Source organism: Amblyraja radiata, chromosome 7 (genome assembly GCF_010909765.2).
Source record: "Amblyraja radiata isolate CabotCenter1 chromosome 7, sAmbRad1.1.pri, whole genome shotgun sequence".
NCBI classification, from domain to species: Eukaryota; Metazoa; Chordata; class Chondrichthyes; order Rajiformes; family Rajidae; genus Amblyraja; species Amblyraja radiata.
In genome coordinates this window covers 63532676-63556699 of record NC_045962.1, presented here as the reverse complement: position 1 = coordinate 63556699, position 24024 = coordinate 63532676, and the positions used below count along the sequence as shown (strand labels likewise).

At 42.3% G+C, this 24024-nt stretch overlaps 1 protein-coding gene across 3 annotated transcripts in view; it reads left to right on the top strand.

The window, feature by feature from the left end:
• Positions 1-22752, top strand: part of nxph2 (neurexophilin 2) — a 131646-nt gene extending 108894 nt beyond the window's left edge. For all 3 annotated transcript variants that reach the window (XM_033024693.1, XM_033024692.1, XM_033024694.1), the window contains exon 3: positions 21335-22752. In XM_033024693.1, the coding sequence (XP_032880584.1) occupies positions 21335-22084 (750 nt within the window). In that variant the 3' untranslated portion in view covers positions 22085-22752. The remainder of the gene's footprint in view (positions 1-21334) is intronic.
• The last annotated feature ends 1272 nt before the right edge of the window (positions 22753-24024 follow it).

Below are 24024 nucleotides of genomic sequence, written 5' to 3'. Positions count from 1 at the left end.
GGGAAGGAGAGGGGGGAGAGGAGAGGGAGGGGAGAGGAGAGGGAGGGGGGCGGGGAGGGGGGAGAGGGGAGGGAGGGGGGGGGAGAGGGGGGGAGAGAGGAGAGGGGGAGGGAGGAGAGGGGGGGAGAGAGGAGGGGGGGGAGAGAGGAGGGGGGAGAGAGGAGGAGAGGGGGGGGAGAGGAGAGGGGGGGAGGAGAGGGGGGAGAGAGGAGAGGGGGGGAGAGGAGAGATGGGGGGGAGAGGAGAGGGGGGAGAGAGAGAGAAAGAGAGAGGGATAGGGAGAGAGAGTGAGATGTGGGGAGAGAGAGGAGGGGGGAGAGAGAGAGAGAGTGCCTTTTTACTTCAACCCAAACCCAAACAACCATTTGCAGGCAGTGCTTTTTTACCTCTAAACATATTTTCATTTTCAAACCAAATTAAGGGTATTCACAGTGCTGTAGACATTTGTTCAGTGTCATTCAGAGCTCAGAGTGACAGAGACTAATTGACAGAGCTCCATCTTGCAGAGATTAATTGAGGCACACCACTTCCTGGTTTTATAGTCCCTCCCTCCCCCCTGCCGCCAGCGGGGGTAGCAGAGAGAATGGGGAATTTTGTAAAAACATTAATATCTCTGTCATTATTCATCGACGGGAAAAATCCTCGGCACACATGCGGCGGAGGGGGGCTCTGAGCGAGGTGGCCAAAAATGACGGCCGTAGATGGCAGCGTTCTCTCGGAAATCGCAGCACAGAAGGCCAAAAGCGGTCAAGAACAGAGATTTAGTAATATAGAAAGATATATATGTGTATTTGTGAGTATGTGTATATACAGACACACTTAATTTTTTCTCTCTCATTTATAATATTGTTTACAGTGTACTATGTTTACATATTCTGTTGTGCTACTGCAAGTAAGAATTTCATTGTTCTATCTGGGACATACAATAAAACACTCTTGACACTCTCTTTATCCTATTAGTAGGATTTTAGTGCCCTTTTCCCACACTGCTTCTGTGCCCAGAAATCTACCCATTCTCATTTATTTTCACAGCCTAGAAGGAGCCAATTCAGTCCATTGAGTCTATATCAGCTCTCGCTCAAAACAATCTCATCATCCCATTCCCTCTTTTACTTCCTTGTAACCTATTCTCCCTCATGTGTCCATTAAAACTGTTCTGGCTCTCCTGTATTAGAGGGAATTAACCTGCCAGCCAGAAGATTTTTGAGATGCAAGAGGAAACTGAAATAATGGTTGTTGAGAGACAGTACAAACCCCACACAGGTAGCACATGATATTTGGGAGTGAAGATCTGTGAGGTGACAACACCACCTGCTGCACCACAATGCCATCCCACTGCACAGTTGTCCCCTTCAATGTATTCAGCGACCTGGCCACTATCTCTTCTGCAGTAGTCCACTTACTATCTAAGTGACACCATTTCTCCCCATTTCAGTAACACATGTCTTACTCATTGATCGAGACCCCAACCGGAAGAATAATCCTCCATGAGTCCAACCTTTTGAACCTGGTTAGATATTTGTACATTTTAATTAAGGACCCCCAACATTACCTCAACATAATCTTCTAAATACTAATGAATATAATACCCAATTTCTCCTTGTCTAATCTTTCATCTATCCAAGAAGGATAGCAGGAGTTTCTGTGAAAGATTTATAGTACTTGGACGAAACGCTGCATTATTAGGGTATTGATCCGTGTGTGCAGCTGGTCTGCAATTGTTCATGGAAGCAATAAGGATGGCATGTTGTCCTGAGTGGACAAAATGGTTGTGGGCCCAAGCTTGATGTTCCTGATGCCTGGTGGAGATCACATTCCCTGTGGCCCAATCTGCCCATTGCTTTTTTCTAAAGCAATTAAATTAGAACTTTTGAAGAGAAAATGTTTCTTTAACAATACAAATAATACATATGGGAATGTATGGTTCCATTTTGAAGAGATGCTGGTGTGAGGGGAATAAACAATGGACAGAATAGTCAAAAAGCCAGAGAGCGAGGAAGGAGGGTTGGTTTAAACTGCACGTATTTTAATGCAAGGGGCTTGACGGGCAAGGCAGATGAGCTTAGGGCGTGGATAGTTACGAGCGACTGGGACGTTGTAGCCATGACTGAAACCTGGTTAAGGGAGGGGCAGTACTGGGAGCTCAATGTTCTGGGGAACAGGAGCTTCAGGGGAGACAGGGGCGAGGGAAAAAGAGGAGGGGGGGGGTGGTTGCATTGTTGGTTACGGAGGATGTCACGGCTGTGTTCAGAGGTGACATTATGGTCGGTTCATCTAGTGAGGCTATATGGGTGCAGCTGAGGAACAAGAAAGGGATGATCACCTTGTTGGGAGTGTACTACAGCCCCCCAATGGGATGCAATTGGAATTAGAAGAGCAAATGTGCCGGGAGATTGCAGACAACTGCAGGACAAATAAGGTTGTTGTGGTAGGGGGTTTCAACTTTCCCAATATAGACTGGGAAAATCATAGCGTGAAGGGTTTAGATGGGGTGCAATTCCTCAAAAGTGTTCAGGAGAGTTCTCTGAAACAGCATGTGGAGGGCAACTCTGGATCAAGTATTGGGAAATTGGGACGGGCAAGTTAATGAAGTGTGTGTGGAGGAGCCTTTTGGGACAAGTGACCACAGTTCGATTAGGTTTAAGATAGTTATGGATCGGGGTGGAGAGGGTCCACATATTAAAATGCTCAACTGGGGTAAGGTTAACTTTGAGGGTATGAGAGGTGATCTCGCTCAAGTTGACTGGAGCGGGTTATTTGAAGGGAAAGGAACATTGGCCAAGTGGGATGTTTTTAAAAGTGTACTGAAGAGATCTCAGGATTTGTACGTCCCCGTTAGAGTGAAAGGCAAAGCAGGCAAATGTAAGAAAGCTTGGCTGACGAGGGAAATTGTGACGTTAGTCAAAAACAAGAAGGATGCATGGGACAGGTATAGGCAGTTGGGATCAAGTGCACCCCTGGAGGAGTTTCAGGAACTAGTCAAGAGTCAAGAGTGTTTAATAGCCTGATGGCTGTAGGGAAGAAGCTGTTCCTGAACCTGGACATTTCAGTTCTCAGGCTCCTGTTTCTTCCCGATAACAGTGGTGAGATGAATGTGTGGCCAGGATGGTATGGGTCTTTGATGATGTGGGCTGCCTTTTTGAGGCAGCGACTATGATGGATCCCTTCGATGGTGGGGAACTAAGGAGATCAGAAGGGGATGGGAGATAGCCAAAATATTTTTTTAATACATTAGAGGGAAAAGGGTAATTAGAGAGAGAGTGGGACCTCTCAGGAATAAAAGCAGTCACCTCAGTGTGGAGCCACAGGAGATGTACAAGGTATTTCAATGGGTATTTCTCCTCTGTATTTACCGAGGAGAAAGACAGTAGGACGGAGGAAATTGGAGCAGTCACTGGAAGTGTCTTGAGAGCAGTCAGGGTTACCGTCGAGGAAGTACTGAAGGTACTGTCATGTTTGAAGGTAGACAAATCTCAGGGGCCTGATCAGATGTATCCAAGGGCATTGCAGGAAACTAGAGTGGAAATTGCGGGAGCCCTGGTTGAAATGTATAAGTCATCCTTAAATACAGAAGATGTGCCAGAGGATTGGTGGGTGGCAAATGTTATGCCTCTTTTCAAGAAGGGCTGCAAGGAAAATGGAAAGAACTGGAAGTGTAGAAAAGGGCAGAGATGCACAATCTATTCTTCTGCAGTTGTATAGGGCTCTGGTAAGACCACATCTGGAGTATTGTGTACAGTTTTGGTCTCCTAATCTGAGGAAGGACATCCTTGTGATTGAGGCAGTGCAGCGTAGGTTCACGAGATTGATCCCTGGGATGGCGGGACTGTCATATGAGGAAAGATTGAAAAGACTAGGCTTGTATTCACTGGAGTTTAGAAGGATGAGGAGGAATCTCATAGAAACATATAAAATTATAAAAGGACTGGCCAAGCTAGATGCAGGAAAAATGTTCCCAATGTTGGGCGAGTCCAGAACCAGGGGCCACAGTCTTAGAATAAAGGGGAAGCCATTTAAAACTGAGGTGAGAAAAAACTTTTTCACCTAGAGTGCTGAATTTGTGGAATTCCCTGCCACAGAGGGCAGTGGATGCCAAGTCACTGGATGGATTTAAGAGAGAGTTAGATAGAGCTCTAGGGGCTAGTGGAGTCAAGGGATATGGGGAGAAGGCAGGCACGGGTTATTGATTGGGGACGATCAGCCATGATCACAATGAATGGTGGTGCTGGCTCGAAGGGCCGAATGGCCTCCTCCTGCACCTATTTTCTATGTTTCTATGTTTCTATTGACAAACATTAAAACTATATTTCTAAGATAGTTTTGCATGGTCTTTGGTTGTTTTTTGAATGAACAGCCATAGAGTCATACAGTACAGAAACAGGCCCTTTGTCCCAACTTATCCATTCCATCCATAATGCCCCATCAATGCTAGTCCCACCTTCCACATTTTCCCCATCTCCCTCTAAACGTTTCTTATCTACATAGCCGTCCAAATGTGTTTTAACTGCTTTTATTGAACCTTCCACTCTCTGGCAGCTCGTTTCATATCCCCACAACGTTCTCCGTGGAAAAGGTTGCCCCTGAGGCTCCTATTAAATCTTCTCCCCCCCATTAACCTTAAACCTATGTCCTTTGGTTTTTAATTTCCCTACTTTGGGGAAAAGACTCTCTCTCTCTCTAGTTACTCTCTTTCTCATAATGTACATAAAATCACTGGAGTTTCCTAAATAATATCTGCCAGAGCTATCTCCTATCCCTTTATGCCCTCTTTGTGTATTATCAAAGAAATTCAAATTTAGTACTTGTGCTCAGAACGTGTCTCAACGTTTTAAACATAGTTCAGTTCTTCCACAAATTGCTATTGTGGATGTTTAAGATCACACAGCAACCATATGACGATCTGTTCAGTGTTCATGACCATTGTGTAGGAAGGAACTGCAGATGCTGGTTTACACCGAAGAAAGACAGAAAATGCTGGAGTAACTCAGCAGGACAGGAGAGAAGGAACGGATGATATTCCTGGGTAACATCACCCATTCCTTCTCTCTAGAGATGCTGCCTGTTCTGCTAAGTTACTTCAGCATTTTGTGTCTGTTTATGTCCATTACCATTGACTGCCCTTCCAAATGTACTTGTAATTTTTGTCTTGCAAGTTATTGTGGTTGTACAATACACAATATATGCCAACTTAATTTTTAAAGTTATACAGAAAAAACAATCTACCTAGCCTTGATGTCCTATATACTAAAAATAATTTAGAAGGTGTTAATGTTTTTATAAAATTTGCCCCCAAGGTGCATAAGAACTTGGACATTAGGAGCAATAGAAGGCCAAATGACCATACAAGTCTTTGCGTTATTCAATAGGATTACAGTAGATCATCCAGGCTATTTCCCTGGCTGATCCTTATAATTCACTACTCAAATTTCTACAAGCTCCAGAGTTAGCTGCATGCAGGGAATCTGCAACCTGCTATCTTGGATTTCATCAGCTAATAGATCATGGAAGCCAACATGAATGGGGTTTCTCATTGTTTGGCATTTGAAAAAAATAATAAATGTTATAACATTTATTAAGAAAATCTGCTAAATTTTACAAATACTTAGTAATGTATTACTGATATTTTGTTTTACTATAACATATATTTTCTGTTATAAAACCATACCAAAATGGAGAAGCTGGATGGGGTTCAGAAATGCATGGTGTGATTTAGTTAACTAACTTATATATTACCTCCCCTACCATGGATGAGGCTCACCAGGGTCTCTTCAATACCCCGCAACACTGCTCTCTCTCCCCATAACCCACTCGTAACAGGGGCAGAGACCCCTAGTCCTCACCTTCCACCCCACTAGCCGTCACATACAACAAATAGTCCTCCGTCATTTTCGCCACCTCCAACGTGACCCCACCTCTCGCCACATCTTCCCATCTCCCCCTCCCCCCCCCCCCCGACTGCTTTCCGCAAAGACCGCTCCCTCCATAATTCCCTGGTCCAATCTTCCCTTCCCACCCGCACCACCCAATCCCCGGGCACTTTCCCTTGCAACCGTAAGAGATGCTACACGTATCGCTTTACCTTCCCACCCCCCCCACCCTACATCAGTCTGAAGAAGGGTCTCGGCCTGAAACTTTGCCTATTTCCTTCGCTCCATAGATGCTGCCGCACCCGCTGAATTTCTCCAGCATTTTTGTCTGCCTTCGATTTTCCAGCATCTGCAGTTCCTTCTTGAACATAACTTATTTGATTACTCATTTTTTGTTTATCATTGTTTGCTTTTAACTTCTTAGTTATTGCAAGCTTGTGATTGCTGTTTGGTATCTTCCTGATTAGTCAATATAATTTGTTGCTGTTTCATAAACAAGCTTGTCTGTACAGAATGTGTATGTTCTCCCCGTGACCACGTGGGATTTCTCCGGGTGCTCTGGCTTCCTCCCATACTCCAAAGACGTACAGGTTTGCAGGTTAATTGGTTTGGTTTAATTGTAAATTGTTCATAGTGTGTGTAGGATAGTGTTAGTGTGCGGGAATCGCTGGTCGGTGCGGGCTCGAATAACCTGTTTCCATGCTGTAATTCAAAACTAAATTAATAAAAGTGAAATTGGGGTGAAAGAAATTCATTTATAATAAAATAATTCAACATAGATCAACCTAACAAGAAGCTTTTGTGTTTTAATTAAATGTCTGGACTGTAGGCTCAGCATCCATTTACAAACCTAAAGGGACCAATTTTCCTCTGCTGAAAGATTAATATATGTCTATTCTGTGAGCATTTTGGGGAAGGAAAATAAGAACCTGTTGTGGGTATTTTCTGTCCCTATATATCATTGATAATGGACTAAACCTGAAGGGAACTGCACTCCGGAAAAAAGATCCTACAACTTATATTCAACGTATAGCAAAGGAGCTGTATTATAATGGCTCCAACATTGACACTCTCCCCAACACTAGTTATGGAACAGAGACACGAGAGACTCCAAATGTTGGAATCTTGTGCAAAAAAATGCAAACTACTGGAGGAACTCGGCAGGTCAGGCAGCATCTGTGTAGGGAAAGGAACAGATGACATTTCAAGTCAGGATCTTTTCTTCAGACAGAAGAGGCTGGGGAACAGGAGCAGTGGGAAACAGGAATATATGGGATAAACCTGGCATGAGAAACAGGAGGGTCTGGGGAATGGGTGGAGGGTTGGTTTACAAGAGGGGGCATGTAACAGGAGGGGATACACCAAGGGATAACTTTTGGGAATGAAAATTAGGGAAAACCTATGCATCCTGAAAGGGTAGCACCATCGCAGGAGGGGTTTTCAACCTAAACCTTTAGAAGGAGTCAGTAGATCACCATGGGGATGGCGGCAGGCTGTTGAGGATCGATCTATCTATCTATCTATCTATCTATCTATCTATCTATCTATCTATCTATCTATCTATCTATCTATCTATCTATCTATCTATCTATCTATCTATCTATCTATCTATCTATCTATCTATCTATCTATCTATCTATCTAATCTCTTCCGGTTTGCATTGTTTTTACATTTGCAAAAAATGGTAGGCGATAACGCTACGATTTTTTGCCACCTTACTCGCCATTCTCCTGTGCTGCAAGTGCAACAAGTTTTGTTCCGATCGGTGGAATAGTACAAAAGTTATGGAGGTTTAAAAATCGTAAAAGCCGCCCCTTCCGGCACCCGCTGTCAATCACAGGCGGCGAGGAGAATAAAGCTGAAGGAGCAGAGTGATGAGAGTGTGTTGAGCGAGTGCGGAGTGAGCAGTGTGCAGAGTGAGCAGCGTGCAGACGGCTTCTGCGGAGCCAGCACGACGAGCCGCTGAGTGGAACCGGGAGTCGCTGAGTGAAGCTGGAGTCGGACTGGGAGCCTTTGAGTGAGGCCAAAAGCTGAAAGTGCGGGGTGAGCAGAGTGCGGGGTGAGCATAGAACGAGCTGCGTCTGCGGTGACCACAACCTCCCCCTCTCAACAGCCACCACCGCCCCCCCACCCACACACCCCTCCTTCTCCCCCTCCCCGCCCACACACCCCTCTCCTTCCCAAACACACCAACCCTCCCCCACCCCCCTCCCCATCACCCTCCCAACACCCCCCTCCCACACAACCCCCTCCCCATCCCCTCTCCAGAATGCCAGCTCACTCACCGTGCCCCTATGCTGCAAGTGCACCAAATTTCGTTCCGATTGGTGGCATAATGTTCAAGTTAGTGAGGTTTAAAAAAATTTAAAACCACGCACCCGCAGATCGATCTCCTCTCCTGCCAGTCAGCGCCGCGCGGATTACTCTCTTCTCCTGTCACTCCGTGGTACCGTCCGCCCCTTCCTGCGCCATCGTGTCTTTACTGGAGTTGAGGGACGCTCTGAATGGCCGGCAAAAGTCTCCAATCTGACACCATTTTTGGAAGGACCAGAAGCGGCCTTGCCCGGCCCGGCGCAGAGTCGGAGATGTCACCGGTGTCGCCAAACGGAAAGCGGAGACTCTGATCCCGGGGAGAACGACCAGCAACCAGCGCCCGCTGTGAGTCCCCATCGCACTGCCAGTTCCAGCCCCTTCTCCTCTGGTCCCCCTCGCTGGTTCCTGCCCCCCTCACCTGTGAAACCCCTTTCTCTCCCATGGCTCTTCCCCTGCCTTTTCTCTGAGCTCTCTCCCCCCTTCCCCCCCCTGTCCCCACAACCCACCTGCCCACCCACCCCCCTCCTCCCACACCCCCCCTCCACAAACCCCCCTACAATCCCTCCCTGCTCCCACACCCCCCCGCCCACACAACCTCCCTGCCCCCACAACCCCCGCCCACACACCCCTCCCCTGCCCACACAACCCTCCCCCCAACAACCCCCCCGCCCACACACCCCTCCCCCCAATAACCCCCCACCCACACCCCCCACCCAAACAAGCCCCACTCCCACACACACACACCCCTGCCCACACCCCCCCTGCCCACACATCCCCCTCCTCCCCACAACCCCCCGCACCCACACACCCCTCCCCCCTCAATACCCCCTGCCCACACACCCCCTTCCCTCCCACAACCTCCCCACCCACAGTTGCAGTAGACTGCTCATTTATTATTTGTCGTTTTCTTTAAAATTTCTGGTTACTTGCACCTTGCAATTGCTGATTGTTATCTCTACAATGCCAATAAAGGTGACAAGTGTTTTATTTGTTTGTTTGCCTCGGCGCGCGTTCTTGGGAGCATAAGTAGCATCAGCGGCATTAATCTTCTCTGCATTGTTGCACAAGACAGCTGCCAAAGTTTTGCTTGAGAAAGTACTAAGGTGCATCACTTTCCTCATCTGCAAATTGTGTTGCAGAATAGATCCATCATTTTATTTATGAATAACAGAATAACTTCTACAGGTGCACAGTAGAGAGCATATTGACTGGTTGCATCATGACCTGGTTCGGCATCTTGAACGTCCGGGAGCGTAAAAGACTGCAAAAGGTTTTGACCACTGCCCAGTCCATCACCGGCTTTGACCTCCCCACCATCAAAGGGATTTATCGGAGTCGCTGCCACAAAAAGGCAGCCAACATCATCAGAGACCCACACCTTCCTGGCCACACGCTCATCTCACCACTGCCATTTGGAACAAGGTACAGGAGCCTGAGAACTGAAAAGTCCAAGTTCAGGAACAGCTTCTTCCCTGTAGCCATCAGGCTATTAAACATTACAACCTCATAAGCTCTGAACTACAATAGACTATTATTATTATTATTGCACTGTTATTGTTTGTTTTTTAAGTATGTGTATATATATGTATATATATATATAAAAGTTTGGTGTACATACTCACATTATATATATATATATATATATATATATATATATGTGTGTGTGTGTGTATGTATACCAAACTTTTTTTCTCTCTCTCTCGTTTGTCATATTATTTATAGTGTACTATGTTTACATATTCTGTTGTGCTGCAGCAAGTAATATTTTCATTGTTCTATCTGAGACATATGACAATAAACACTCTTGACTTGACTCTTGAATTCCCAATTCACTACTGTGCCACAGGTACCACAGGTTGCGCTCAGAGTGATCCTGCAGGAAGGCTACATGTATGAACTGTGGGTATCTACCTGCTTAGGAGATTGCAGGTGAATGCATACTAATCACCCCATTTTATAACAGTTAATGGTGCCATCATTATTTGCACTAACATGGAAAAGTACAGCATAGAAACAACCCTTCGCTCCACAGTGTCTGAACCAAACATGATGCCAAGATAAACAAATCTCTGCCTGCACATTATCCATATCCGTCTGTTATCTACATATACATGTACCTACCTAAAATAGTCCTTTAAAATGTCATCATTATATCTGCCTCCACCACATCTCTGCCGTGCGTTCCAATCACCCATTAACCTCTCTCTCTCTCTCTCTTTTTTCTTAAAATCCCCCACTCATCTCCTTTAAACATTGCCCCTCTCACCTTAAAGCTATGCCCTTTATTCTTACATTATTTCCACTCTGGGAAAATGATTCTAACTGACGGAGTGTTCAACAAATTTGGTAAAGCTGATGATAATTCGATTCTAAAACATTTTTGATGTACAACCTTTAATTTTAAACAATAAGATTAAACTAAACATGTAAGTATTTGAAATTAAAGTAAGAGAACCTAATTCTTGTTGGGGCTAAAAGCAATCTCAATTTTTGCATAAGAGGTGGTTAGTGGATGGGATATAGAAATGATTCTCACTTATGGTTAACTAAAGTATTCTAGACACTCAGAAAGAAATGGTTGGAGTTTATTTAGATGAGAACATCCTTGTACTTTATTATTTCTACCATTAGAGGGAGCTTGCTGTTTGTGCTGCATCATGAGCAGTGGTGCTGACTGAAAATCCATGTACAGAAACCTATTAAGAGCCATGTAGCTCTGTTTATTCTTTCAACATCTTTAGCCATTCCTACGTTGTGCAAAGATTGCTTCAGTGGTTCATGGATCTACATTGTATTGATTGCTTTAATACATATTTTATTAAATTCTATAAAGGCAGCATTTGACGAAATGGCATCTAATAAGCCATGTAAAATTGATGTCAATTGGCTTCAGGGAGAAAATACTTCAATGATGGGAGTCATACCTGGCACAGAGGAAGATGGTTGTGTTGTAAGGGATAAATCTTACCAGCCTCAAAATATCCTTGCAGAAGTACCTTGGTGCTGCTTGTTAGGCCTAACCATCTTCAGCTGTTGTACCAATCGCATTCCCTCCACCATTAGGCCAAAAGTAGGGTCGTTGATGATGATTACACAACATTTAATTGGGGGGCAGCATGGTGGCACAGCGGTAGAGTTGCTGCTTTAGAGCGTCAGAGACCCGGGTTCGATCTTGACTGCGGGTGCTGACTGTACAGTGTTTGTACGTTCTCACTGTGACCTGCATGAGTTTTCAATGGGTACTTGGTTTCCACACACACTCCAAAGACATACAGGTTTGTAGGTTAATTCGCTTTGGTAAAAATGTAAATTTTCCCTAGTGTGCAGGATAGTGTTAGTGTGCGGAGATCGCTGGTCACCGCAGACTCAATGGGCCGAAGGGCCTGTTTCCTTGAGAAGGTGTTGGTGAGTTACCTTCTTGAAGCACTTCTGGTGAAGGTATTTTCCTGTCGGGTATGGAGTTTAAATATGATTAATGGTAAGAAAAATGGATCTTGGAAGTTTATGAAAACGATTGCATACATTTTCAGACAATCTTCTTATTCAGTTTTTGATTGTAGCTTTATTTTTGTCCATTTATGTATCTTCCTGTTTTTCCCTTAGGTTTAAAAGTATTCACATTTGCTAATCATTGTTTATTAACATTTATTATGTAATATATTGGTAAATCCAGTCAAAGAAATTCACTATGAACATTTATGGTTTTTATTTAAAATATTTGATAAAAATAGCTTTTGATCACAAGCATCAAATCTGATAGTTGTTAATAAGTACAATTTCTAATAAATGTGGATGTTACTGTTGGCATTGGTTGCCAACCTATTATTTATATTCTAAACCTGATGGTAGCCAAGCATTTCAAACAAATCTAACTTTTATTTAAACATTTATTGCTAATTAATCTTATATTGTTGAGTGACTGTCGCTGGGTCCACATGTAGTTAAACCATAAAGTCAATATCTGATCCAGACAAATTGAATCCTGAACTGCATAAATGATCATAGAAAACACGATTGCAAGCTTAAATGTAATTTATGGTTAAAGTTTTCTGACCTTCTGTGCAGCTTTATCTAATTCCACCCAGATATGACAGCACAGATAAATGAAACTCAACCCCATTATTCTTTTCACACATTGCATAGTGAAAATGAATTGCGGGGCAACTATTTTAACTGAATTAAAATTTTTGGACAAACTGATTCGCAAGCAGTGCACATACTGCTTAGGCCTGAAAACATTCACCTTTGGGAGCAACTTCAAATTAAAATTTCCTGTGTTGATTTGCAAATGTATCGATTCTGCCAAAGCTGAATTTGTAATATCTTTCACGTGATATGTATTTACTAATTCAGAAATACCGAACTGTACTTTCATCCAGATGTATTCTTGTGCTACTGACTTTGTTACAACTCTCCTGCAGTCATTCACATTCCATTTTAAAGAGAGTCGTGCTATTCCCCACAGGCAATGATAAAATCCTTCCACCTATTAGCCACGGGAAAGAGTCAGAATCTAATAGTCAATAAAATTCAAAATCAGATAATGATGGTGAATTATTGAGCATAATCAAATGGAGCAGATCCCTAGCTATAGGAAAAGAAAGTATGGATTGCATCTCCCAATTTTACTGGAAGTAGTGTATCCCTTTAATTATCATGTTTTACACTAGAGGAGAAACTGCTGAACAACTGAAACAACAAATGACAGCAAGGTTAATCCATGCAACAATCATGTTTGGGGTTCTTAAGTTTAGTATAGTTTAGAGAACGGCGTAGAAACAAGCCCTTTGGCCCAGCGAGTCCATGCCAACCAACGATCCCTGTGCATTAACACTATCCAACACACATTAGGGACAATTTACAATTTTACCAAGCCAATTAGCCTACAAACCTGTATGTCTTTGGAGTGTGGGAGGAAACAGGTCCTGGAGAAAACCCACGCAGATCACGGGGAAAACGTACATAATCCATACAGACAGCACCCATAATCAGGATCCAACCCAGGTCTCTGGCACTGTAAAGCAGCAACTCTACTGCTGCACCACAGTCTGACTGGTCAGTTTTTACAAGATTTAAATGTTAATTTAAATCGTACGATTACAATAAACTCTTTGTGCATTTGCAAAGCATTTAAGCATTTACAGTAAAACACTGTTCCCCAATAATTATACACCAAACATAATATTTTAATATTCAGCAACATAATAAACATTCCAGCATGTCGCTGCCAGAATAGAGGATTAACAGCTGCATTAAGGTATCAGCAGAAGATGTTTTAAGTCAGTCTTCAAAATTACTGACAAGTGCATTAGCATATTGAAGGACATCATTTAACTATTGATAAGACTCATGAAAGTAGCCTGCATTTGTTCGAGTAAAGTTGCCTTGGAATAAACACTGTCAATGACTTTCCCACATTTCTTCATGAAAATAGTATGTTATTGTATATAACACAAAATATGTTTTATGCGCTGCATCTGCGCCCAAGATGAGGTGCTCCATACCAGGAGATGTCCTAATTCTTTAGGGAACGGGGGTTCCCCTCTCCCATCATAGATGAGACCCTCACTCATGTCTCCTCAGTACCCCGCAAGTCTGCCCTTGCTCACCCTGCCCCAGTCACAAAAGAGACAGTCCCCCTCGTCCTTACCTTTCACCCCATCAGCTGTCACATACACACATCATCTTCCAAAATTTCCGACACTTCCAACGAGATCCCACCACTAGTCACATTTTCCCATCACCACCCCTTTCTGCCTTTGCAGAGACCATTCCCTCCACAACTTCCTGGTTAACTCATCCCTTCCCACCCATACCACCCCCTCCCCAGGTACCTTCCCCTGCTGCAACCGCAGAAGATGCAACATCTGTCTCTATAGCTCCTCTCTCGTCTCTGACCAGGGACCCCAACAGTCCTTTCAGGCTAGGTAGAGGTTCACTTGCACCTCCTCCAACCTCATCTACTGTATCCGTTATTCATGATGTGGACTCTTATACATCAGCGAGACCAAATGTAGACTGGGCGATCGTTTCACTGAACACCTTTGCTCAGCCTGTCTGAACCTACCTGATCTCCCAGTTGCTAAACACTTTTAATTCTCCTTCCCATTCCCACACAGACCTTTCTGTCCTTGGTCTCCTCCATTATCAGAGTGAGGTTAAACGCAAATCTTTTATTCATTGATCTCTATCTCTCTACATCATCATCTATATCTCTAAATTCCCTTATCCCTAAACAGTCAGAAGAAGGGTCTTGACCCGAAACATGACCCATCCTTCTCTCCAGAGATGCTGCTTGTCCCGTTGTTACTCCAGCTTTATGTGTCTATCTTCAGTTTAAACCAGCATCAGCAGTTCCTTCCTACACAAAATATAACAATCTTTCCGACTATTCCTGACATTTGTTTCTGCTCCCTCAACTCACCAATTAGCAGTGATTATTTCCATTAACCCTATCATTTTGCATTAATTCCTTTAAAACGTTAAATCAAATAATTTCTTAGTTTGTATTTTTAGAAAATATAATGCTACTCATAATTTAATCCCGGAGGTCCAAAAGCAATTTTGGTAGATTTACAATGCATGCTCTCTGAGGCCAATATATTCTTTGTAAGGGACAGTGACAGGAACTGCTTCTAATATTTGAGTTGTGGTTTAACCACACTTTAAGTGGCATTGTGATAAAACCTGTACCCTTTTGTACTCTAATTGTCTAGACATAAAGACTAACACTCCATCAGCATTTTTAATTAATTTCAGCAAAGGTCCATGACATTTTAATGAACTTTGTATATGGGGCTCCACAGCTCAAATCATGATTAATTAATAGCCTGGTTCTAAAGGATGCTCCAGAGAAAAGTGATTGTAAATTGATACAATTTTATATTGACCAGTTAAATCTGAAATTAGTAAAGCAAACCGTTTATAATATGCCGGTCATCCCAGATTGTGGCAGTGTTCTGTTCCTGGGAACTGGTTGTAACCCAAACAGTTTGCATGTCAGAAATGTGGCCATGATCCATATTCCCACTCAGTGATATTTGTAAGCTATGAGGAACAAGATGGCCACATTATTTGTGGACACCACAGTAAAAGACATAATGGTGAATAAATAATTTAGAAGGTAGGTAAACATCTCAATAAATTATTGAGAAGAACATATATTATGACAAGTCATAACCTCATAGGAATGGCGATCTAACAATGGGTATTACTAAAAATAGTATTATTACAAGGAGAAGCATAATTTTGAAAGCACGATTAGTAAACTTGAAGAATGGGTGGATAAAGACAGAGAATGGGGATTTGTTAAGGAAACATCACGCATGACCTATATTTGAGTAGATAACAAGAAGGGTAAATAAGGATAGCCAAGTTGACATGGATTTTAAAAATGTTAGACAAAATCCCACGTGGTACATTGATCAGGAGAGTAATGGTCTATCAGATCGAAGTGGAAATGGCAAGTTGGGTTAAAATGAGTTCAGTGGAAGAATATCTAACAATCCACCAATCTCTATTGAATATACTCAGCGACTAATCCTCTCAAATCCTTTTGGGTTGGAGATTGTATACATTCACCAGTCTCCAGGTGAAGATATTTCTCCTCATCTGAATGACCAATTCCTTATATGGACACAAAGAAATGCAGATGCTGGTTAATACACATGACACAAAGTACTGGAGTAACCCAGCTAGTAAGGCAGCTTCTGTGGAGAACATACGTAGGTGATGTTTTAGGTCGAGACTCTTCTTCAGACTGAAGTGATCAAATTGTGATATATTTGTGATGTAAATTATCTGGCATTGGGAATTGGGGAAATTATATTTGCTGACAGCATCACATTTGGAGGCATGGTAGATCATGTTGAGTACTATTAAAAACTATAGAAGGCAACCAGAGGACATAAGTAGACAAGAGACACAAATGACTGTAAATGCTGGAACCTGCTGGACGAACTCAACAGGCTGAGCAGCAACTGTGGAGGGAAAAGGAATTGTTGACATTCTGGGACATCGTTCCTGATGTAGGGTCTTGACCCAAATTATCACACGTTTCCTTTCCCCCACAGATGCAGCTCGACCTGCTGAATTCCTCCAGCAGATCTTTCTTTGCTTCAGAATAAATAGACCTGCAGGAAGGAATGGCTTATGGCAGAAGCTGTTCAGTATTTATTAGACGCATTTGACAGTATATACACCTTAATCGTTGAGATTTTATAGGATTTCACATGGTGGGATCCGAATGTACTGAGTGGTAGTGCAAATAGATGACAATTGTAGGTTAAATTTAAAATTGATCCTGTATTTTGCATTTAGGCATATTAAACTGCAACCCATGGAGGTGACATTGAACAAGTAGAACATTTTACGAAATGTCCAATTTTGGGCTTTCCATTTCAGAAAGTGAAGAAAATTTATGGAACCTGACGAAGATTTCATCAAAAGTCATTTGGACTGATATGTTGACAGGAAAGATGGCAAATAGAACTAGTCCAGAATGCCAACTTGGTCAACATGGACAAGGAGGGCCGAAGGGCATGTTTCTGTGCTGTATTGCTCCAGGATTCTATGATTCTATGGATTTATGACGTTAATAGTACTATGGGATTTGTTACTACAAGAGGAAAATGAGTTATGATTGGAGCCGCTAACTCAACTGCATCGAGCAAAATCCCGAGTAATTTATTACTGAAAATTCATCTCTTTTTGCAGCTGGTTTGACGTCGCAGAAATCCTTAGCAACCCTTGCAATTAGCATACAGAGACATTTATCTCTGGACAATGAGCTGCATTGAAATCCTGTCCAATGGAATGAAAACATACACATTTTGCAGTCATGTTTCGCTTTATACATGTTCAGAATAAGTTCAGCATTCTCGTGCAACTTAATGAAGTAAGAAAGTTTGATCTAGGCATTTTGATGATTTTTTAAATAATGTATAACAAATAACAGTTTACACTGCATTCTTGCTTTAATTATTCCGGATACCTATTTATGTCTTGTGGTGTGTCATCCTCTGAAGGAAAATTATTTATTAAAAAAATAATGAGCCCAATTGAGGTTTCTTGGAGAGAGGATCTAGGAAACCTATTATTTTTTAAAGGACATGAAGCTTATAGTTTCCAGCAGAGCGGCACAAAAAAATGATGATATCTGGCACTTACTGCTGAGGTATTGGTATTGGCTTCTTATTGCCACATGTACAAAGATACAGTGATAAGCTTTGCTTACATGCTATCCAACCAAATTATACTACACATTAGTACAATCAAGCCATACAGAAGTGCAACAATGAGAAAAATTACCAGAGTGTATGCATTATGCATAACAGCATTAAGGTGTTACAGTTGCAGTGAAAGTGCAAGGTCCGCAATGAGGTAGGTTGGAAGATCAAGACAACAACTTAGCTTATGGGAGGACCATTCAGTAGTCTGATAACAGTGTGAATGATGCTATTGTTGAATCTGGTGGTATGTGCGTTCAAATTTTTGTATCTTCTGCACAACGGGAGAGGGGCGAAGGAATGAAAGGAGTGAAAATGTTTGATTATGTTGGCTGCTTTTCCGAGGTAACATAAAGTGTGGATGGAGCTGAGGGTGAAGAGGCTGGTTTTGCATGATGGACTATGCTACATCCACAACCCTCTGCAAGTTCTTATGGTCTTGGGCAGAGCTGTTACCACACCACGCAGAGATGTATCCCAATAGAATGCTTTATGTAGTGCATCTGTAGAAGTTGCTAAGAGTCTTTGGAGACATGCCAGACTTCCTTAGTCTTCTGAGGAAGTAGAGGCCTTGGGCACTTTCACATATTGAAGACCAATAAACAGCACATATAAGATATCTTAAATAAAAGAGAAAACATTGGAAACATTCATCAAGTCAGATATTATCTGTGGGAGAAAGAAACAGAGTTCATGTTTCAAGTCTGAAACGGTGTCAGAAATGGGAAGGAAGAAAGACAAGTTGCAGTAGCAGAGAAGATGATGGAGGAGAGTGCTTGCAAAATGTTCTACTTTCACACAATGAAATTGTGGGTTATAATTATAAATTATACATTTTTGCACAAATTAAAAGGTAAAATGTCTCACTGCACTATTATGCAGAATGAACATTGCTTTGTTAGAGATCTGTGTGGCATATCTGTCATCCAGACAATTTGGGCTGGATTGTTCTTGCCCCAGCCTATGCCTTGCAAGCATCTCCCGAGGATTCCCTGCAGACACACCTATGTTTTGTGGCTACCAATGTTATAAGGCCTCATTGATCTAAGTAATAGAGCATAGAATTGTAAAGCACTGAAACAGGAGCTTCAGTCCACTGAGTCTGCTCCAACCATGAAACTATGGTCACTTATCCCATCTACCTGTACATGGTCTGCATCTCAATATTCCCAGCCTGTTTACCTGTCTGTCCAAATGCTCTAAAATGTTGCTATTGTATCTGCTTCTACCCCATCCCCTAGCAGTGAATTCCAGGTACCTACCACTTTTTTTGTGTATGAAAAAAAGTAATCTTACATTTCCTCAAACTTATGCCCACCTGTGTTTGACATTTCCACAAAAAAAGACACAAAGTGCTGGAGTAACTCAGCAGGTCCTGTAGCATCTCTGGAGAACATGGATAGTAAGATTTCAGTTCAGAATCCTTCACACTGATTGTAGATGGAGGGGAAAAAGAAGGCTGGAAGAGAGGAACGACAAATCAATGCCTGCCATGAAATAAGTGGAAGATAGCCACAAAAAGCTGGAGTAACTCAGCGGGTCGGACAGCATCTCTGGAAAAAAGGAGTGGGTGGCGTTTTGGGCCGAGACCCTCCTTCAGACATAGATCAGGGGAAAGGGAAATGAGAGATATAGATGGTGATGTATAGATATATAGAACAAGTGAATGAAAGATATGCAAAAAAGTAACAATGATAAAGAAAACAGGCCATGGTTAGCTGTGGCCGAGGTGAAAACGAGTACAGACAATGAGACTCAACAAGACGACTTTCAAGCTGGTACGACTCGGGTAGGGGAGGGATGGAGAGTGGGGAGATGCAAGGGTTACTTGAAGTTAGAGAATTCAACATCATACCACTGGGTTGTAAGCTGCCCAAGCGAAATATGAGATGCTGTTCCTCCAATTTGCATTTGGCCTCACTCTGACTATGGAGGAGGTCTAGGACAGAAAGGTCGGTATGGGAAGAGGAATTAAAGTGTTTGGCAACTGGGAGATCAGGTAGGTCCAGGCGGACTGAGCGAAGGCGTTCAGCAAAATGATCACCCAGTCCATGCTTGATCTCGCCGATATATAAGAGTCCACACCTTGAACAACAAAGTCTATGCCTTCTTAGAGACTTGGATCCCAAGAACCCACTGTACATTTACCTGCGTTTGTCCATTATCCTTCCAAACCTTTGCGATCTATGTACCTGTCCAAGTATCTTTTAAATGCTGTAATAGTACCTGCCTCAACTACATCCTCTGGCAGCTCATTCCATAGCCCCGCCCACCTCCGAAAGAAAAAGTTACCCCTCAGGTTCTTATTAAGTCTCACTCCTTAAATCTATGTCCGCTGGTACTTGACTCACTTGCCCTAGGTAAAAGACGCTGTGCATTCACCATATCTGTTCACCTTCTATTTTTATACACCTCTAAATGAACACTCCTCAACCTCTTGCACTCCAAGGAAAAAAATCCTAACCTGCTTACTCTTTCTCTAGCTCAGGCTCACGAGTCCTGGCAATGTCTTCATAAATTCTCTCTGCACTCTTTCCAGCTTAATGACGTCCTTCCTGTAGAAGGGTGACCAAAACTGAACACAATACTCTAAATGAAGCCTCACCAATATCTTGCACATCTGCAATATAATGTCCCAACTTCTATACTCAATACCCTGATTGATAAAAGTTAGTACCAAAAGCCTTCTCTACTACCCATTCTACCTGTGATGCAACTTTCAGGGAACTATGTACCTGTGCTCCTGGATCAAACAAGTTATTTCCTGTTTTGTTTATGCTCCTCAAAGGCCCTGTTTGATTTCAGCTACTTAATCCTTACCTCTGCTTCCTTTTCCTTTCTGACTATAGTCTATGATCTATAGTCATCCAAGGTTCTCAAACCTTGCCATCCTTGGCCATCTGTGCTATATAGCTTCATGACGCTCTGACTCAAATGAAAGATGTTGCTATCCGTGCACCAGTAATGTTTGGCATAAAGCCAAGCGGGCAGGTGTGGTGAACCCAGCCTCAGATTCGCGAGGTTAGCAACCGGCCTTGAACTCAGTGTTTCTTGGAATGGAGTTGTCAACCTTCACTAAAAAAGTAAGTGAACCTACATGTTCTTTGTTGCATAGAATAGTGAAATGCTTGGATAGAGTGGATGTGGAGAGGATGTTTCCACTAGTGGGAGAGTCTAGGACTAGAAGTCATAGCCATAGAATTAAAGGACATTCTTTGAGGAAGGAGATGAGGAGACATTTCTTTAGTCAGAGGGTGGTGAATCTGTGGAATTAATTGCCACAGAAGGCTGTGGTGGCCATCAGTGGATATTGTTAAGGCAGAGATAGATAGATTCTTGATTAGTACAGGTGTCAGAGGTTATGGGGGAGAAGGCAGTAGAATGGGGTTAAGAGGAGAGATAGATACATAGAAACAGAAAATAGGTGCAGGAGTAGGCTATTCGGCCCTTCGAGCCAGCAGCACCATTCAATATGATCACGGCTGATCATCCAGAATCAGTACCCTGTTCCTGCTTTCTCCCCATAGATCAGCTATGATTGAATGGTGTAGTAGACTTGATGGGCCGAATGCCCTCATTCTACTCCTATCATTTATGACCTTATGACTGTATAATTGTAAATAACATTAATACTTTCAATTACAGTGTTGAGCCCAAATACACTAGCATCTGATCTTCAGTGCATTTCCTTCTTTAACAATGCAGTGAGAAAACATGGAAGTCAGTTCTTGCTGATATGCTGCAACTCGTCAATGTTTCTACACAGATTAACCTATTAATTATCAGTGTACTCCATACCTTCATAGTATTAATGCTGTGGTAATAGCCACTTAAAGTGCCAATCTGAGCATCAAATGCAAATACAATGCGCAATAGAGTTAAATTGCACCTTCCTTTGTATTAACACTTTATTTCATTTTATTCTAGATTAATTCTCATGAGAGTCCTTTGGGAGGACGACTGGAATTGTTGGAATTACGACACAAAGCAGCTGGTCCAACATTTGCTGATAATTTGGCTGCACCACAGAGAGTAAATCCTTTGCGGCTGTTTGTGAAGGAGATCCCGAAGGCAAAACAGGATATCACTGATAACCCACGGATAAAAATTTCCGATGACTTGTGGACATGGTTAAATAACCTAACAGATCCTCGGGAATCTCATTCACGGACCAAACGCAGACCCATTGTTAAAACAGGAAAGTTCAAGAAAATGTTTGGGTGGGGTGACTTCCATTCCAACATCAAGACTGTGAAATTGAATCTTCTCATTACTGGGAAGATAGTCGACCATGGGAATGGGACTTTTAGTGTGTACTTCAGACACAACTCGACTGGTCTTGGCAATGTATCTGTAAGCCTCGTTCCACCATCCAAGGTTGTGGAATTTGACTTCTCTCAGCAGTCGACGCTGGAGACCAAGGAGTCCAAGACGTTCAACTGTCGAATTGAGTACGAGAAAACAGACAGAGCTAAGAAGACCGCGCTGTGTAATTATGATCCTTCAAAGATATGTTATCAGGAGCAGACCCAAAGTCATGTGTCATGGTTATGCTCCAAACCATTCAAGGTTATATGCATATATATTGCTTTCTACAGTGTAGATTATAAACTTGTGCAAAAGGTTTGTCCTGACTACAATTATCACAGTGAAACTCCTTATTATTCATCTGGTTAACAAAATAGCCATGGCATGATAGGTGAAGACTGCCATTCTGTATGTAACTTATTTATACATAGTCAATGTCATGGGTTAATAATGATAGTAACTGTTTAAGACAGGCACATCTGGGATAGCGCAGCTGCTACCTCAAAGGGAGCATCTGAGAATGTAATTGCATGATAAGCATTTGTAAAACGAAGAGTCCGTTCTGAACAGTCCTCAGAGCTAGAAGAAAAATAATATAAAATGCAGAAATAAAACTGTCTCTGAAACATTAGCCTAAGGCTGAACTGCATATTTATATTCCGATTGCAGCTCCCTGTGATGAGAATGAATATGTTTCTAAATGTTAAATCTGCACATTAATTCATAATCAAAGTTCTTATAGGGAATTTTCTTTGTGGGGGGTGGAGGAATAAAAACAAGTATTGCAAAGTAGGTTCATCAACTAGCCAAAACATAATATAGGATTGTAAAAATTGGTTAAACACATTTTAATGTATGAATATAGTGTGTTTTGGAAATGTGGTCCTGTAAAACTGCTTCTTTATAAAAGGCTGTGTATGTGTCAATAAAGTATAAATACCGAGAATAAAGTAGAAGACACAAAGAATGCAACATAGAAACTGAATACATGATCCTCCCTTTGTTGTGCAAACCTTCAATAAAACATCACAGAAACATTTCAATGTGTAGTTGTATTTAATAAGAATTCTTGAATGAAATGGATGGCAGCAGAAATATGCTGAATCAAAGCTAATTCATTTTTAAACAGGAGCATTTTCTCCTGTCAATTATTTCGCTTAATCTAAATAATTTCACAGATGGAAACACAAGAGACTGCAGATGCTGGAATTGGAAGCAAAGAACATACTGCTGGAGGAACACAACATGTCAGGCAGCATCTGTCGGGCGAGAAAGGAATTGTCGACATTTCGGATGAAGAAGGATGTGGGGGTGTAATAGCAAGTCCCAATAAAAATGGTCGAAGAGTAGGAGAGGAGTGGAAACTACAGAGGGGGAGCAGTGAGGGAAGGTTGAATAACAACATTCCTTTCCCCCACAGATGCTGCCTGACCCAGTGAGTTCCTCAAGCTGCTTGCTCATTTTTACTGATAATCTGCCAAACCTATGCTTACATTGTGGGCAAGACTTTTAAAATATGATCAGAGATAATATTTGTTTTTCAACATTGCTTTTTAGCAGTACATTCATTCTTTCTTTGTTTAGTTTAGGTTATTGTCACATGTACCGAGGTACAGTGAAAAGTTTTTGTTGCATGGTAGCAAGTCAGCAGAAACATGATTATGATAGAGCCATCGACAGTGTCCAGAAGAAATGTTGCTGTCAGAGTAGAGATTTAAAAGAGTGTTGTAATTGTAATGCGTGATTGCAGATCCACTTCTATGACTAGCACACAAAGAGTCACTTGGGTTGATCGCCATCTTCATTGAAGCCATTTATTTCCGTGTTATTATTATAATACTGTTTTGAGATTTCCTTTCTTTTCCAAATACATCATTGTGCTATTCCTGATCCTTAACCTTTTTCTCTGTTACCATCATAACTCTTGGTTAAATCAACTTTAATACTTACTGCAGTGAAACCTAACAGAGTGAAAGCGGGCCTGTCCTACTTACTCTACTTTTTCGGTGACTGCCGGCACCCGTCATAGGTCGTTGCAGGTCGCTGAAAATTTTCAACATGTTGAAAATTCAGCGGCGACCATAAAGACGCTACGACTCTTTGGGCGACTGAGGAGACTACTCATGACCATACAGGCGACACCCTGGTGACATGTCGTAAGGTGAAGCCTGGATGGTCGTGAATAGTCGCACAAAGAGTCGTACCTTGTTCTGGTCGTTGCAGGATTTTCAACATATTGAACATTTTCGGCGACCTGCTGCGACTATGACGGATGCCGGCAAGTCGCCAAAATAAATTGCGTAAGTGGG